Genomic DNA, 18,028 nt, shown 5'->3' with positions numbered 1-18,028 from the left:
GGCTACTATGAAGTTAATCCAAATAGACTTAGAACTGTCTCCCTTCTGTGAAGACTTAGAATTTCCCTCCTTATGTGAAGGACTTTATTCTAAAAACATATATCTTCTGTTCCTGTCTCTTCTGCATCTCAAGAGAATTTCTTTTTAACAAAGAAGAGTTCTGAGAAGTTCTTAGAAGACACACAACCATCCGTCTGAAAAAGACTCCTTTCTCCTGAACTTGAGGATTTACCTGGAATTGCCATGAAGCATTTTCAGTTAGTTCCTTTCCTTACCTGCACTGTGGGAGTCGTAACAGCTCCAGCAGCAACACGTGTGGATGCACTGTAGAACTCATTACCACCTTAAAACATTCCATGGAGTCGTTCTTTGACACACACCTGCCTACAGTATTGTGTTTGTCCAGACACGTGCAGTGATGCTCTGGGCACTGCATATCCTGCTTTTAGTGCTGAACAGACTTCCCAGCAGAAGCCAGTGGAATAATGGGAAGAGGAATGCAAGTAAACTCAAATGTATCTCTGATGACTGTGCTGAGCTCCTTTGGAAAACCCCTGCACAGTATCAGATCACTTGATCATCCTCACTTCGCAGTAGTACCTTGTGTTATGCAAATGTTTTCATGACCAAGAGCTGTTCAGAAATCATCTAGTTCAGCTTGTTTACATAATATTACATGTTCTCCTTTGTGTCTCTGTATTTAGGGTCTGCATGCAGGTTTTATTCAGTCACATGAGTCTTGAAAATTTTGACTTTAAATTCCAAAGACTACAGGTGATGGTGAGGAGTGCAGAGCAGACAGGCTCTGACAGCAGCTCGTGTCACAGACTCCAGCAGGAATTCTGTGTGCTGTGCTCTTGAGGGCACTTAGGGAAGAAGAAATAATTTTTCTGAATTGCTGGGAAACTGAAGAACAGAATTACTGAGGTAGTATTAGAAACAGCAGCAGATACTGTATAAACAGAACTGTGTCTGAGGTGAGACTTGGGGTTTGGTTCTGGTTTTGTTGCTGCAGTTTGACTAGCCACTGGCTGGTTTCTATACCTTTTAAAGGCAATGCAGTTTATGAAACAAACTGGTTCTAAAGGTTAAAAAGGGATGCATGATAAAAACACATTCATAACGGAAATGTTTCAGCAGAGCCTCAATGCTGAAAGTATGTGTAGAGCATTCTGAAGATCATCATGGCAAGTGACTTGCTGTAAGTTAGTTTGTGAAGTTTTTAAGCTGTTAGTGGCTTTTGCTATTTTCTAAATTGGCATTTTTTTACTTACTGCAGTCTCTCAATCTGTTTTCTGTTGGTGGCAATGATAGTATTTTGTAAGGCTAACATCTTTTCCCCAGTTGTGTGTATGAACTAAGGGTGGATTCACCCCTCACCCCATGTAGTAGGGCTGGACAGCAGTGACTAGTGAGTACAACACCTCTGTGGTTAACCCTTACTGTTCTACAAACAGAGCAGCAATTACTAATGTTTCTGGGTCTAGTACTAACCCATCCTGGAGAAGTCTGAGAAGCAGTCCTGTGCCTCACTGCTGCTTTCTAATTACTGTGTAATTTCTTTAGAAGATGAAGTGACTATGTTTCAAGACAGGAACAAATCTAACTATTGTCCAACTGTGGATTAAAATTTGTGCTTGTAGCCTTTGTCAATTTTGTAGGTCAAATCTGTGCATGTAGTAAGTCTCCAACAGAAAACAGCAAGTTAGAAAACCTTAGTTTGAGGTTGTTTAGTTCACACATGAGCTCTGCCGCAGAAGGAAGTGTCGTAGTCGGTGTCTCGTTAGTGCAAGTCAGTGTTGTAGTTGAATAAACTTTCAAACAGCTCTTGCTACTCTGGTCTGTTGTATATTTGTAGCTACAGGTGCTCAGCAAGCATTTGTTTTGAGATATTTATTTATTGTTTTCTAGGGACCAAGCATAAGTCAAAGGCTCCTTTCAGCAGCCTTTGATGTCATGTCAGGTAAAGTGGCTATTTGTCTCATGAATCTCTTTTGAAAAGTGTGTTGTGCCTATCACTAGAGCTGGCTCTGAAGTGTTCCTGTTCGCAGGCCTAGTAGAATGTAGGTGTAATTTATCTATGAAAGAAAATTCGCTGTCTGTAACAGCGTTTGGAAATGCCTTTGTTTACATGATGTTGCCTGTCAGGCTGGTAACTTGCTTGGGCGTAACTGCAGCTCCACCTCATTTGCAGAAGTGGCAGGAGGAGCTGTGGCTTGCAAAGGGGAAGGAGCTGCGTTTTGCAGCTGGTTTCAAAGCTCTGCTCGCCTGGTGTGGGTGTGCTGTGTGTGGCCTTTGTGGGAAGATACAAACTGTGTGTAATGAAAGAGAGGATGACTAATTTCTCATCAGAACTGGAACTGTATCGTATGAGACCTATATTCAACCACAGAAAAAAGTTCAATTTAAGAAGTAACTGTATTGAAGTACTTGTTTTCAGCAGTCCTTCCAAGAGTGAACTGTGAAACTTAATGCTGAGGAAACAACCTGGTTAGAAAAATCTTCCTTATGGCATTATTTTTTTCTTAAATGGAAAAAATGGCACTGTATCTAATTTTGAAGAGCTAATAATGTCTGGAATTAGGAATCTGTTTTAAAGAACAAACTTTTTATCATGAAATAAAACACTTCCTGAAACATGTTTGGTCTTGCAGTTATTTTGATGAAGATTCCCAGGAAAAGGAGGCACATTTCTTATAGCCCTATGGAGTTAATGGAATTAGTTTTTACTCACAAAATAAACTCAATAAATGTTGTCAGTAGGAAATGCATGGAGTGACATCTAAGTGTTGAACAGCTCAAGTAATTTCAACACTCAAGAGTTCTGTCACTGGCAGCACCTCCTGCACAGTATGAAAGGTGAGTGATGGGGAGTGAGATGCTGTGGAGTGAGCCAGTAAGGGTTTGGCTGGCACAGTTGCTGTGCATCTTGTCTTCTCTTGCAGCATGAAAATGACTTAAATATTAATGGAAAAAATCATTCCCTGGAGTAGTATTTCAGCTGCAACTATCTAGAACTGAAAAAAATTCCAGTGGTGACTATTAAGAACTCTTTTGGGACAACTGAAACTCCTAGAACAAAATCCAGGTTGACAGTAAAAACTTTCTGGACTGTATTTTAAGACTTGTGAAAGTTTAAAAACAAATACTTGTTTCTGCAGCTGTTTTGAGAGAGGAGGAGGGAAGGCAGCACAGGGATGGTGGTGGTGGCCATGACTGGGGTAGAGGGTGGAATTCATGGAGCTGCTTTGCCTTTTTTACCTCTTAGTTCAGTTCCCTGCCACAACCCCCAGCAGTGACGGCTGACCCTAGGGAACTCGAACACATGTCATTCTTCTTTGAGTCCAAAATTACACTGAGACCATGGGGTGAAAAGCAACACTTAAAAATATTGAAGGGTGCGGGTGGTAGAAGCTACGTGTAGCACTGTGTGAGAGTAAGTCAGGAGGGAAACACCTCCTTGTATGAGTCACTGGCTCCACCTCTAACACTGCAATGGTGCTGGAGTTCCCTGCCTGAGAGCTGAGCTGCTGTCTGCTTTGTCTGCAGTTTTGCTGAACAGGGAAGTGACTTCTAATACTAGGAGGCTGCTAAATATATGCTCCTTTCTGATAAGCCTAAAATCTTTATCCAGACAGTGTCTAATAATACCTCCAAATAATATGAAGAGTTGTCTGAGTGTCTCAGAATCAACTGTGCTACGTTCAGTGGTTTGTTTACTTGCTGACAGAGGGTGGGTGTGGTAGTCTCACCTGATGGTCATGTGTCTGCCCTGAAGTTTTAGGATACTGTGAGCAGACAGTGAGGTTTCTCTAGGAGAACATTCATCCACATTCAAAGTCTCACAAAGCTAAGCTTTTGTTAATCCATCACACTACAACAGTTTTATACAAAAAGTTTATTTCTCTTCCTCATGTTCGTGAGAGCTGCACAGTCATTTTAAAAAGGGGAAGTTGCATGTTCAGATGCTAATAATGTTTGCACTAACCAGACTCTGAGACAGAGTCTATAGATTGCCTTTGAAAACTTTTGGTTGAGTCCCTGCACCACATTTAGGCACATTTTTAACTATGCTTTTACTCTTCCAGACACTTGACAATCTAGGAAAACTCAAATGCTGCAGAGGTGCTTTAAAATAACTCAGAATTCAAAAAGAATAATTTAGTGCATTTCTGTAGCAGAAGTAACTCTAATACAAACCCTTCCACTTCCAAAGCTCTCAGTTCCAAAAGTCAAGAAACAGAAGTAGTTTAACACACAATATACATGTGCACAGTGAATGCACCTGGAGAACATTTACCAGGTTCTTAAACAGAGTAAAAGAAACAGGTATCAACTGAACTGATGGCTCAGCTTGTAACTGCACCACACTCACTCTCAGGGATGGTGATAGTCCGTTTAGGCTCTTCAAAGTCTGAAAGTTGACACAAATAGAAGGTCAGTGAGCACAGAATGTTCCACTGAAAGACAGGCATATACAAAAGAGCTCCCCTCAAGGCATTTGCTGTTTCTGCATCTCGTCCTGAGTCAGCTGTATGCTCTGCACCAGCCCCAGACAATCCTGTGTCTCAGTTTGTTCTCTCTGCTGCAGTGCTATGGAAAAGAAAATGCTCAATAATTTTGAAATTGAAATTTATTGAGCAGTTTCCTTGAAAACATGAGTAAGTTCCCAAAGTCATGCTGCTCTTTCAGTTATTATGTGATTGAATGAAAACTTTTATAAATCACAGACTGAGTAAATTTGATGTGTGAATTTTGTTTCTTTGGAGGAAATTCTTCCCTGCCTCACCCCAACTCTGGGTGAGCTTTGGCTGTGGATGTGCCACAAGAGGGAGGTCTGGTTCTGGCACTGAGACTCTCCACTGACCATGCTCCCTAATCCAGAAAAAATGGGAGTTACTTTTGGCTGGATGAGTGAGTTGAACTCGTGCTGTCAATTTACAAAGCACGACAGCTGGCCAAATTAAGTGGAGTGCTCCAAAAGGAGCACACAGCCAAAAGCCTGGCTAAGAAGGAAGCCTGATGTCTTCATTTTATTAAGTGAGGGATTTTAACTCTTGTCCTGCAACTTCACGCTAAATGGAAAAACTAACATTGAATGAATTGCCAAGCTTTGAAATTTGGCAATGCTGTAGGATGGATAGTAAAGCAACTACTTTATGTTGTTGAACCAAAGTTCCATACATCCAAAAGATTAATTCTGAACTGAGACCAAAGTCAGAACTTTCCATTTGAAACAGAATTTAGAAAGGAGAGAAGTGAAAGTTGGAACTACATTACTGAAAGCTCTACCACAAACCAGTCTACCGATCTGCAGATGTGGCTTTGTTTCAGCTGAACAGATGCTGCAGCATGTTTTTGTATACTCACCCTCTGTCAAATCTACCCAACTGTCCTCTGTATCAGGCACAGGAACTGAGATTCCCATTGCTTTCCGGATTCCATAGGTACTAACAATATCACCTGGAGTCACTTGTTGTGCGAGTTCTTTCAGGTTACTGGTGACTCTCTCCGCTAGAAAGATAAGTGGATGTATTTATATGCTCTACTTAGACCCAAATTGCTGAATCACCCTGCAAACACTTTACTTACTGAAGGACAAAGGGAACCATGTGAAATAATGTTTCTGCAACAGAAGAGCTGTGTGGTACTGGGTGCAGCCAGGGAAGATACAGTAGGAACCAGAAGAGATGGTTAAGAAGAACAGGAGGAATGAAACAGTTGCTGGCCAAGGTTTGCTGCCATCAAGAAACACTGGAACTTATAGAGTTAGCTGACATTGCTTGGGTCACATTCACACAGAGGCTGGGAGAGGTCTGGTGGCACCCACAGCACTGGTGCCAGTAATAGCTGGATTTTGGGATTCAGCGTTAAGTATAAATTAGAAAGACTGTTCATATTGCTACAAATGTGGTTTTCCTTAAAGAAGGAATCTGTAAGTAGTAAAACTTCTTAAGCAAAGTAATATTTGATCTGGTTTAGACTCGGTGTAATACCACCTTGGTCATATTTCTTCAATAATGAGGAATTTATCTTATCACATCAAGATGGTTATACGAATGCTATAGTTGGTGTTGCACCAGTTAGTTTTACTTGCAAAACACAAACCCTCTGCACACAGTCCTGTCTTAGAGGGTTGCCATTAACACAGGCTCTGTAACTACCTGTGAGACAAGAAGCTTTGCTCAAGTAATTAAAGAATGCATAACTGGTAGTAATTGGTTATCACAATAGACTGATAACTAGATCAAACCTGGACCAAAGTAAGTCCTGCAATAAGGACTTGGTAATACTTAAGCAACCCCTGTTGAAAGACACTAAAACTGAAAGAGTTAGAGGTGTTTGGCTACTGTCTGTCCCATGGCATAGAAAAAAACCCCAATCAGTTCTAGGGACACTTAGCAATAAAGAAGAAATATTTGTAATTACTTTTCAAAACTTTCAACAACCAAAAAAAATTAAATTAATCTTCTAGGCCTAGCAGGACACACACTCTGCACTACAACTGTTAAAGTTTTTTCTTTCTTGGAGGTGATACAAGTTGGGACTTGATCAATTCTGCAAGAATGATCAGAAAAAGTGTATTTACCCAAGTGCATTTCTCTGTAAGATGGACCCAGAAGACAAATCATGTTTGGGGGTGGTTTTGTACTTAGTCGTTCATTTTGAGCATCCTGGAGTTCTCTGAGCAGCTTTGTTGTTTCATCAAGTTTCCTCTGGAAGATTTCAGCCTCTGTTTAAAGTGGAAAAGAAAGTCCTGAGTATTAAGAGAGTATATTTACTTATATTATATGAAATATGGTGAGGGACTGAGAAACTGAAACAGTTCCAGACATATCAGAGGTACAACTACCATGAAAACTCACCCTCAGAATCAAACTCTTCTATAGGCATGCCAAAGTTGGTAACTGCTTTCAGTGCTGTAAGTCTGTCATTGGCAGCATCCACCCTGGCAGCAATATCAATTTCCATAACCTGAAAAAAAAAAAAAGGCAGTAAGTAATGACTTAAATAATACTTAGCTCAGCTTTGAAACAACAAAATTGTCTGGGGGAAAATCAGAACAAAGTTAGGCTGTTCTACAAATACGTAAACATAGAGAAGGAAAGCTGAAAAGACACTCTGTGAAACTCACTGTTCTACAGTTACTCAATTAACTGGTCTGCTTCATACTCAGAATTGAAAATGGCAACTGCCAAAACCACTGGGGACATGCACAGATGATGAAGTAACTTATGACCAGCATCCCAATTAGAAAATAATTCAAAAATTCCTTGAGCTCAGCTAAAGCAGATTTTATTGAAGATTTGAGACCAAAATTCCAAAGCAATCTGGGCACTGGCTGCAGATGAAGGTTTCAGGAGAGCAGCCCTTACCCTAGAACTGCTTTCTCTAATTGAGGAGAGTTTGGGTGGAAGGATTTGAGACCTACACTGTATGCCCACAGCGGCACAAAGTGAGAACTTCTCTGAGACTGCTCTGTATTGTGTGACAGCTTACACTATATTACAAGGTCATGTTAAATCAAACCAGATTAAGACAGAAACAAAACTATAGCTCCCAACAATCACAAAAATATACAGGCATTTTCTTCAAGCTCTCTTAACATATAGCTAAAACTTAACTTTTTGGAGACTCTTACACTCCTAAAGTGTACAAAGGATGTGACGAGTCATGGTGTATATTTACAAGCTGTTAATTACTGTTAATTAATTAATATTTACAAGTTTCAGTGTGGCTGCACAGGCCCCTCCAGTGGTAGGCAGTTTTATACCTGAGGGCTTAGGTTGCTTAGAATAGTTAATACAGAAAAATTTTACCTTTACATCGTTTGTTGCATCACTTCTGTCCTGTGAGCCTTCAGCCTCCTCCACTGGCTGCACAGAGAAAGGATTTTTAAAGAAGGCATTAAAATCACTCTTTAAGTTCAAAGTAAAATCTTTACAAATGCAGTGTTTTTAAAGTGAGGTTAATACAGTGTCAAAATAAGCTTCTTCTGTAAAGTGATTGTACCTATTTTTAGGATCTTTCTTGGGATATTAATGTTTACTAAAATTAATTTTTACAGCACATTTTTACATCTCCTAAGAATCTGAAGAGTAGCTGTTTGGTATTTTTACACAGCACATATTGGAGTTTAAAAGCACTGCATCAAGTAAAGGGAAAAACTACTTACTAATCCTTCTGATCTAAACCATGGCTGCTAGGAACATGATGAACTTTTCATGGACTATGATCATCTCATGTGTTAACAACTCCTTATTGGTATTTTCTTACTAAATGGAACAGGAGCTAGTGATAGTGGGAGAGTAGACAGAGAAAGAATGTGTGACTATGTCTCTATCTACAATATGTTGTTAATATTCATGTTTCACTAATTAACAAGTCAGAATAATCCCTTTCCAGAAAATGCAGCCACTGGAGGCAAAGATCAACCTTCACTTTCAAATTTTACCAATTAAAAGGGAGCCCAGCACTAGGATCAGCATCATCTTTCTCTTGATTTACATTTTGTGTGCTAAAACCAAAGACCACACAGGAGACAAAACTACTCTTACCATTTCTAGTTCTCTGAGAGCTCTAGTATGTCCTCCTTTAGTTAGAACATCAAGTAAACTATCAGCCATTAAGACAGGATAATCCTGGGATTTCAGCAAAAAATCTTGAATACTGAAAGAATAAAGATAAGGTAACTACTTTCATGCCAAACATTCAATGTAAAATAGTTACGTAAAGTCAAACCAGTATGGAAAGTCCAGAAAACACAAAGTGCAGCACAGGATTTGATCTAAATGGCTTGGCTTTGACTTAATTATCCATGCCTTCTGTAGCTTAGGAACCCATTCAAACCCAAGAACTGAAAAACCTGGAAAAGTGTACTGCCCCAGGCAGAAAGCAAACTTGCACAAGCACTTCACATTTATATTGTACTTCAGTCCTTCCCCACTTCATATGGATTTACACCACTATGAATGCTATTTGTGAAGTTCTCATAAAACAAAAGGGCTTTGAAGCTTTTATAAGCAAGAATAATAAAACCAGAAAGAATTATTTCTACTGTAGTAAATAATATTAATTGTAAGCAGTATACACGCTACTTAAGGATTAGATTGGCAATCACTACCTCCAGACTCAGGTCTGTCACTGTGACTATTGTAGTTTGGGCAGTATTTGACAAAAATGTATCTTATTCAAGCCAGTAATTAATGTTAAAAAAAATTCAGTCTGTATAAACATTGGTACCACTCAACATTTTACAGAGTTAGTTATAAATGCATTTAAGTTTTAGACAATGTGCTCCTAGGGATAATCAAAATTCTTTCAGCTTGGCTGATGTCACTTTAGAGGCAGATTCTCTTATGAGAGTGTTTGTTTCTTAACCAAACAAAGCCCTGTGGGCTATAGAGACAGCAGTGACATCACCCCAAGTAAAGACACAGCCCACACTGCAGAGTTGCACAGAACTGCTCCTGTCCATGAAGCTGTACTGCACATCCTGGTTGGCTGATTACCTGACAGATCCTGGATTGGAGTCTTCCCCATACGTCGAATAGATTAAGTCAGAATCATCTTTGCTTATGTTGGCAAAGGTAGAATCGTACGTTGGTGCGTAGGAACTGAAGGGTCCATAATTCAAGTAGGTCACTAATGAGTAACAACAGCATTTGTTAGTACCTGTGATACATGTGCATCAGACAAAAATGAGTAGGGGCTGTGAAACAATCCCCAAAGACTTTGAGGAATGTATTTCTTCAAGTGAAAACAAGCTTCTACAGAACATCATCTGTTCACACTGCAACATCTTCTAGTAGCACCTAAATCAAATGACTTTTTATTTGCAAATGTGTCATGGACAACACTGTGTGCCTTAACACAAACGTTCAGTCTGGTGCTGGTAACAGGTCCTCAGGCTCCCCCAAAAACCTTTCTATTTGGCAGAGTTTCTCTTCTCAATGTAGATGAGCAGTAAACATGCCACCCCTTTTGTATGTGGAAGTTAAGCTGGATTTTGTGATGTGCTGTTTAGTTGTGACAGACACATTAGATCACAGCATGGTTTGGGTTGGAAGGGACCTTAGAGACCATCTAGTTACATCCCCTGCCATGGGCAGGGACACATGTAATAATGTGCTGTATCACTTGCAAACCTTAGTTCCAAATCTGTGTGCTAGTCATGAAATCAAGGTATTTTTGGTTTTATGAGAAGGATTTGTATTTTTAAAAATAGTCAGCACTTACCTGGAGTTACCTTGTTTCTTTTATCTTCTTTGAACCCTTGTAATGTATTAACTCCTGACTGAAGCCTTCCTGCTGTCATACCCAGCTTCACAGGGCAGTAACCTGGTTCTACAACAGGATATATCAAAATACAGAAGGATGTCCAAATTGATTTAATATTCATAGCCAGAAACTCAGAATAAACAGGACATGATTCTCAACGTGTTTTCCTCTCCAAATGCTTCATACTAAAGTCTGTGTGTAGTCTTAAACACAAATCCAGACCAATTAAGAGGAAACACTAGTTAAGTATAGAAGATTTAACCTAAATGTTAAGTTTTCAGTATGAGTATTCCTCCTTTCTGTACTCTCCTAGCAGAGGCTGCCATCACTAAAGAGGATCTGATTCTTCCTGTGAAAGACCACATGAAGATTTATTCTTGCTGATGTTTCCCACAACACCAACAGGAGAAGGGAGAACTCAAGTTTTCAGATTGGTTTCTGCCTAGTTTAGACCTTGTCAATTCAGCTCTGTGATGAGCTGGCAGTTAACAGCCAAGCACCTGCACTCTTTTAGCTACTGGCACTGCATAGGTGGCACTGACATGACAAAATAATTCGGGACCCAGGCAGTTCCCACTGGCCAATTCTGGAACATCTGTGACCTTTCTGGTCAGAAGACACTCACTCTGTACATGGACCAGACTTAAGGTGAGCTCAGGAATCAAATGTGCCCAAGCACACGGTAGGTAGTCTTTTCTCCAATAGCAAAACCTTTCTCTTGCAGGTCCCACAAACAGCTGACACAAAACAGAGAAGCAACAGCCACAGAGGGTTCCCTCCAGCAGCTCCTAACAACGTGATCCCTCAGCTGCATCTTCTTCAATCCTGATCTTTATCAGGCTGAAAAGAGCACTCAGTTCTTTGTCAGCATTTGCTGATCTGCTTCTGCGAAGAAGCAGCAGACCAGGTAGGTGAAAGTGGCTTGTTACTTGAACCATGCCAACTTACCTCCTGCAGTAAGGTCAACTGGATTAAGAAGGCCCAGAGTTGTTGTACCATCTGGTTTTCTTCTTTCAAATTCACACTGAAATAAGATCAGAACATTTTAATCTACATAGTAGTTGAAATTTCTGGTCCTTAAACTAATAAAAACATCCAATCAAACTGTCCCATTTGCAGGAATCAGAAAGGAACATCAGTCACTCAGAAATGAGTGCTGCTCTAAATCTTTATTTTCACTAGATAACTTTGCTACTCATATAGGCACAAGGAATTAAGAAATTGTGATAAATACTGACATTTCTGCAGAGGCAAAGAGATAAAAAAGGTAATATATGTAGAAAATGAAATGGGCACAGTATTACCAAACTGGGTTCTTTCTTGTGTAACTTTAGTAACCTTTGGTTAGATATGTACCTGTTTCAGAACTATGAGTTTTTTGCAGGTCAGATTTGAGATATTTTCTTGAGGTTCCTACTATTCATTCTTTTCTACGACTGTACTGAAAATTTCTGAAAATTTAAGCTGAACTCGCTCTGCTGCTGAACTTCAGAGTGCATTCAGCTTAAGTTTTCTTTAAACTTATGATGTGACACAGATGATCAGTCGTGTAAAATGGTGTAAACTGCAGTAAAAGCATATGTGGAGTTTCAACTGGCCTAAGATGCTAAGGAATCCTGGTTTATGGAGAAGTGAGAAGAGCTACCAAATACCCAAAGCCTTACCTGGCTGTTGGCAAGTCGTCTTGTTAACTTGCCTCCAGATTCTCTAACGATCCGATCAATCTGCTCTTGTTCCCTTTCCAAGCTATTGCTCCGTAACTTGTCTTCGAGCAGGTCTTTGTCCTTCCTGTGAATAATTCCCACACAACTTAGTCACCAGCTTTACCACCAACTGCATACATAACAAAAAAACATACTGTGACAAAATTGTTTTGGCAAACTAGTTTTGTAGACAAACAACTAACAACAAAAGTACCATTTAATATGACTGTATTTAATCCAGCTGGGGAAGGTATGTGACAAAGGTTTACATCAGCAAGTGCTTTTTTTATGTTAATGACTGAAAAGTTCTCTGTGTAAAGGTCTCTCACAAGCTTAACCAAGCTACTTTTGGTAAAATAAAATATTATTTAATTTTAGGATCTATCTACCTATGCTATTTTAGTATCTATTTATTTAGTACTTTCAAATCTGGTATTTCTAGCTAGGAAAAGCTCTTTCAGAAAGCACACTGCCTGTAGCTAGGCATTTATGTGTTTCAAATACAACTACTGTGTAAAAACAAAGCCACTCAAACTGGCTAAAGAGTCACTTGTACCAAAACATTTACAAGGTCATGTTTGCAAGCTCTCTCCAAAACACCACCAGGTCTGTGGAATGGACATTGAAATAGACACTAACTGCAGGAATGGAGCTGATGAGGAGTACAGGGTTACCTCATACTGTTGTTTTGGTATCATAAATTATAGTGTATGAGGTTGATTTACATAACTGTTGATCCCTTGAGATGAAGATGACTTAGTGTCTAAGCAGTCCCAGAGAGAGACAAACCCACATCCACTGGTTCCTAAGTCATCTTGTTTCAGTAGCATTTAAAGGGTGCACCCTGTAATTGTTACTCAGATAATACTTCACTTTTTGTGTTCTTTGCTAGGTGTTTTGAATGCTTTGGTGTCACCATCCACAGGTTCTCCTTTGTCTTTCCCATGACCATTTTCATCTTCCCCAGTTTGCTGCAGTTCTGTCTTGTCCTTCTGCTTCCTTGACTTCTGCAGGTCAGCCATGAATTCTATACTTTGTTTCAGGCTCTGAATTCTCTCCTAAAAAACACCAAAATCTTTTATTTGCCTCTCCAACGAATCTCTTCATAATCTATTCACAGAAGCTGATTTTATTTCAGTTCTCTCTTACACCAGAAAGCATAAACAGAGTTTAGAACATACAATACTGAATGCAAATATTTCTACTGATCTGGTAGCAGTACTAAACCAATATACTATTTAAATTCCAATGTAAAAGCATTTGACAAATGTTAAGCAAATTGTAATTAATTTTCATGATATCCCTGTTAAAAAAAAAAGGAGAATAAATAGGGATGACAAAAGAAGCAGTATATTTTTTATTACCTGGCTAAGTATCTTCATCCCTGAGTGCAGCAGTTTTTTTGCAGCTTTGTAGTAAATGGTGTCTGGTTTGTTGTAAATCATTGCATTAGTACACATCAGTTTGAAGTTATCCTGTACAAACATTAATAATTGTGGAATGAACACACACAAATTCCACCTCTCAGGTTGTCAGTAAAGAACTAGAGATTATTTCTGTTGAAGAAAACAAAATAAGGCTCCAAAATCCTGTAAAAGCTTTAGGGGCTTCCAAAACAGGCCCTGGAATCCACTAGACACACTCCAGCACTGGGTCAGGCAGCACTGCCAACAGGGCTGAGCTCATGGTGCTTTCACTTGTTGATCTACGTGACTAGATAAGCCTGGAGGAAGTAACAGAGAGGCAAAGCCAAAAACTCACTGCTCCTTGTGTTTTTGAGAAGCAATACATGAAAAGAAAAAAGGGCAATCTGACTAGAGTTCAAGTCAATTGAGCACAACGCACTTCTGCAGTCAAAATACAACTGAACACATTACCTTTAATTCTTCTATGGACTGGTACCCGTTATTCTTGATCTTCTCTTTCATGGTACTAAAATCCATGGGGTTTTTAATGATCATGGAATAGCCAGGAGCAATAAAGTCAGTCACAGGAAATGAAAAGAAAGAGCTTGGATCCTTTCTGTTAAGCAATGAAAGACAGTGTTTTGTATTTCAACTGATAACAAAGAACATACTGAGTTTGGAATTAAATGGAAAGGACTAAGCTTTTCAGGAATCAGAAACATAAAGCTAGAAATGGCTTGTGTCAGCACAATCTTTCACTTTCAAGGTTGAAAAGATCCCACATGCAAAGCCATATACCAGAACAGTGTTATGAATGTATTTTAGAAGTTATTAATAGATTTTAATAACGACCTGTGTTCCCAAGAAGACTAAAAAAAAAAAAACCCAAACTTTTTTCTTTTAGATTCTGCATTTTCACAAAGGAGTTTTATAGTATAATTAAGTAGTTAAAAAATAAAGGTAGTAAATATTATAAGAATTTATCCTTGTCATTCTTCACTTAGCCTGAAATGAACAGAAGGGAAAGCTGTGATAGAAGATGTGTATTTATGACTATGCTAATTATCAGGTTGTGTAATATTAAGAGGTTTTTTTAACATTACAATTTCCTAACACTTTCAGTGGTCTCTGACAAACAGTGATGTGCCCTGTGTGCTTCCACCAGCATTAAAATCAAACACAGTTGGTTTGTGTTTCCTCCTGAACATCAGGCTAAGTTGACAAGCTGGAAAGAATTTCTGCATTGTTTCTTTTTGCTTTTCACTAAACTCTGCAGCACAAGTCTGGCCCACACCAGTATTGTTACTACACACACTGGTGAAACCAAACCCGTGGCATTTCAGGCCTTCTTCCAGAGGTTTACATAGAAATGAGGAATTCTACTCCAAATGACCAAGTTGCTACAGAACTGTGAAAAGCATTTTACTATACACAGTGCAGAAGCAGATGGTGCAGATATTCTGCAGCACCTGTGGGACACCTGCACAGCAGCTTCCAGCTGAGAGACACAATTCAAAAATACAAGTGGCTGCTGCTTTCTGTATGCTTGGAAAGGGAGCCAAAATTAACACAGACACTTTTGGATAGTTTGTTTTAAGTTTCTTGAAACTGACACCAAAGTCTTGAAAATTTATAGCTAAGAGAAAACTTGCAAACAAAGTTTTAAGCTTAATCTGGTGAGACTGGTAAAGGGAAAGCTCTTTCAATGACTCTTGCACAAGACATACAGATATTCTTAAAGTCAAGAAAGGCTAATTTAAACCAGAGACTACTTGAAAGAACTGCAAATTCTGCCAATTTGATTCTTTTGGTTAGTAAGACAGTAAGAGAATATGGTTGAAGTGTTCACGTGCATACTTCCTTTTTATAGTAAATAATGCTAAAAATAGGAGAACTGAAGGTAAAACAAGTTTTGGCAAGTTGATTCCAAACTCTTGTGCCTCCCTTTAAAAAGTTTCCTATTAAAAAAGCATCACATTACTAGAAAATTTGTTTTGAAAGTTTTTAAAAAGGTACTATAAACTTGCAACTGGAGGTGTTTACAACCAGCCTAAGCTGAGGGGAAGTTACAAGTGCACATTCTTAAACTAGTACTGAAATTCCTAAAACAGCTCTCTTAGCTTTACACTGAGCAATAATATTTTCATTCAGCTTTTTTTATATGCCTCTTCCCTTACTGCACATTATTCTCATTTCATAGCTCTGCAAGCCTGTAGCACAGACATTTACCTCTGCAGCTGTCTCATGAGTTGGTTCAGAGCTTCCTGAAGTGGTGTCTGCTCCACCTCTAGACCAAAAAGAAGTGTAAGGAGAAAGGGTGTGAGACAGAGCTGACTGCAAGAGGTATTCAACTCCCATATTAGAAATCAACTAAACAAAACTGATGCAACCCCCACAAAACATATAGGAGATCTACTTTTCTCTCTGCCCTTACTTGACACATTGTTCACACTGACAGAGGTACTAGATACCACCCTGAAAAAAGAAGTGAACAGTAACCCCATTCCAAATTTTTGTATGAGATGGAGAGAAAACACTGAGATGGCAAAAACTGTCAAGTCACTTGCTATAGAAACAAAGAGCGAGTGAATTAAAGAAAACTGGAATTAGCAAAAAAAGTATTTTTCCCCCTACCTTCCTGCTTTGACAAAGTGCTGCTCAGTGGTTTCTCTGGTGACAAGTCCATCCTTACAGGGGTCTGACACTTCATTTCCTGCTCTCCCTCGCTGTCTGCATGGTCTCGATCTCGTTTCTTTTTATCCTCCTGGAAAGATTGTTACACAAACTTGTTACAGAAACAGCCCCTGCAAACCCAATACTATCACTGCACATAATGCTCTCTGGATTTTTCAAACCAACTTCACATAGTGTAAAAAATAACACAGTTGGGAAGTATTTACACCCTTGTATTCTCTATGTCCTGTCTCCATCTGCTGGAGGCTGCAGCGATTCAGCCACACAATGCAATGTGTCACTCAAGTAGGTTTTCAGAAAATGTGACAGCTGGTCGGTGTGTGTTCTTTAAGTGTGACAGGGACCACTCAGCACCACAGTCTGCACAGAGGACTGAATCCAACAAAGCCCTGAAGATGTTTTATGAAAGTTTAGGAAAAACTAATACGAAATGGACAGGAAATTTAAGACTGGACTACCATAATGCTTCAAAGAAATGTGTTACAGTTACTTGGAGTTAAGAACCTCAACAAGGAAATGTTTTTTATTTAGTTTTCAATTCAAAACCTGTAGAGTCTTCATGATATTTTATATAAATGCATTTACTTAGACACTGAATTTCCCCATCTTTTTAATTCTCTGTGCTCCTATACTTGCCAATATTTTTCAAGAGATGAGATGTTTCAGATGATTTTACTCATCTCTTTCTAAAAGTACTCAGAGAAAAGGAATCAGCAAAACTAATAGACTGAGTTGGAATGCATTCCAGTTTAGGGACACAAGTTACAGTTGTACCTTATGAAGCAAAGCCTAGAGATAGACAAAGCATTTTTTGGTTTTTTTTTTGCTAAAATGCAGTAGCATCAACACATACCTTAACTTTCCTCTTCCGCTTCTCCTTCTCTTCTCCGGGAACCTGTTTTTCCCCTTTCTTTCTCTTTTTCCTTTTCCTGTCCTTGTGTTTTTCATGTTCGGATTTATCTTCGTAGTGGCTGGAATCAAGTCCTGCATTCCCAGTGGACAGTTCAGCCACTTCATTCCCTCCGACTTTCAGCACCAGCTTTAGGGGCTTTTCGACGTATTCTTAAAAACAGCAGAGAAACAATCCGAGTGAGTACCGCAGGAAACACACCCCCAGCCCGGGCGAGCCGCCCTCGAACAACCCCCGGGGACACCTCCCCGCGGGACCCTGCGCTGTCTCTGCCTCCCCCGAGCTGATTCTGCCTCTCCCCGAGCTGATTCTGCCTCTCCTCGCGCTGTCTCTGCCTCCCCCCGCGCTGATTCAGCTTCTCCCCGAGCTGATTCTGCTTCTCCTCGCGCTGTCTCTGCCTCCCCCCGTGCTACCTCTGCCTTCCCCCGAGCTGATTCTGCTTCTCCCCGAGCTGATTCTGCTTCTCCTCGCGCTGTCTCTGCCTCCCCCCGTGCTACCTCTGCCTTCCCCCGAGCTGATTCTGCTTCTCCCCGAGCTGATTCTGCTTCTCCTCGCGCTGTCTCTGCCTCCCCCCGTGCTACCTCTGCCTTCCCCCGAGCTGATTCTGCTTCTCCCCGAGCTGATTCTGCTTCTCCTCGCGCTGTCTCTGCCTCCCCCCGTGCTACCTCTGCCTTCCCCCGAGCTGATTCTGCTTCTCCCCGAGCTGATTCTGCTTCTCCTCGCGCTGTCTCTGCCTCCCCCCGTGCTACCTCTGCCTTCCCCCGAGCTGATTCTGCTTCTCCCCGAGCTGATTCTGCTTCTCCTCGCGCTGTCTCTGCCTCCCCCCGTGCTACCTCTGCCTTCCCCCGAGCTGATTCTGCTTCCGCTCCCTCAGCCTCTCCCCGCACTGTTCTCTACCTCTCCCCGCGCTCTGCCTCTCCCCGCGCCGCACGATCGCGGCTCCCCCTCACGCAGCCCTGCCCGGCGGCCTCAGCCCACCCACCCTCGTAGGGATGCTTGTCCGACTTGTGCTTCTTGTGCTTCTTCCCCATGGC

The 18,028-nt window shown here is 40.4% G+C and overlaps 1 protein-coding gene across 2 annotated transcripts; it reads right to left on the bottom strand.

Moving 5' to 3' along the window:
• Positions 1-4,208: 4,208 nt before the first annotated feature.
• Positions 4,209-18,025, bottom strand: BRD7 (bromodomain containing 7). Of its 2 annotated transcripts, none has more exons than XM_009073166.1 (17): positions 17,977-18,025; positions 16,938-17,146; positions 16,025-16,154; positions 15,620-15,677; positions 13,862-14,006; positions 13,349-13,459; positions 12,858-13,042; positions 11,946-12,069; positions 11,230-11,305; positions 10,240-10,347; positions 9,513-9,645; positions 8,559-8,670; positions 7,821-7,877; positions 6,867-6,975; positions 6,590-6,733; positions 5,371-5,514; positions 4,209-4,414 (listed from the first exon to the last, which is right to left on the bottom strand). In XM_009073166.1, exons 1-17 carry the CDS (start codon positions 18,023-18,025, stop codon positions 4,350-4,352), a joined length of 1,959 nt encoding a protein of 652 aa, XP_009071414.1. In that variant the 3' UTR covers positions 4,209-4,349. The 2 variants fall into 2 exon arrangements, with proteins under 2 accessions (XP_009071414.1, XP_009071416.1); XM_009073168.1 differs by having other exon boundaries at positions 7,827-7,877.
• Positions 18,026-18,028: the final 3 nt, after the last annotated feature.

The sequence above is a fragment of the Acanthisitta chloris genome, unplaced genomic scaffold (genome assembly GCF_000695815.1).
Source record: "Acanthisitta chloris isolate BGI_N310 unplaced genomic scaffold, ASM69581v1 scaffold18424, whole genome shotgun sequence".
NCBI classification, from domain to species: Eukaryota; Metazoa; Chordata; class Aves; order Passeriformes; family Acanthisittidae; genus Acanthisitta; species Acanthisitta chloris.
The sequence above is the reverse complement of the archived record's forward strand: the minus strand, read 5'-3'. Positions and strand labels throughout refer to the sequence as shown.

What these genes read in the sequence shown, in the direction of transcription:
- BRD7 (XM_009073166.1), bottom strand. Translation starts at nt 18,025, where the DNA reads ATGGGGAAGAAGCACAAGAAGCACAAGTCGGACAAGCATCCCTACGAG. An exon ending in ATGCAACAAACGATGTAAAG is followed by an intron (nt 6,976 to 7,820) that starts GTAAAATTTTTC and finishes TTTTTTTTTCAG; the next exon opens with GTTATGGAAATTGATATTGC. An exon ending in TTGGGTAGATTTGACAGAGG is followed by an intron (nt 4,415 to 5,370) that starts GTGAGTATACAA and finishes GTCAACTTTCAG; the next exon opens with ACTTTGAAGAGCCTAAACGG.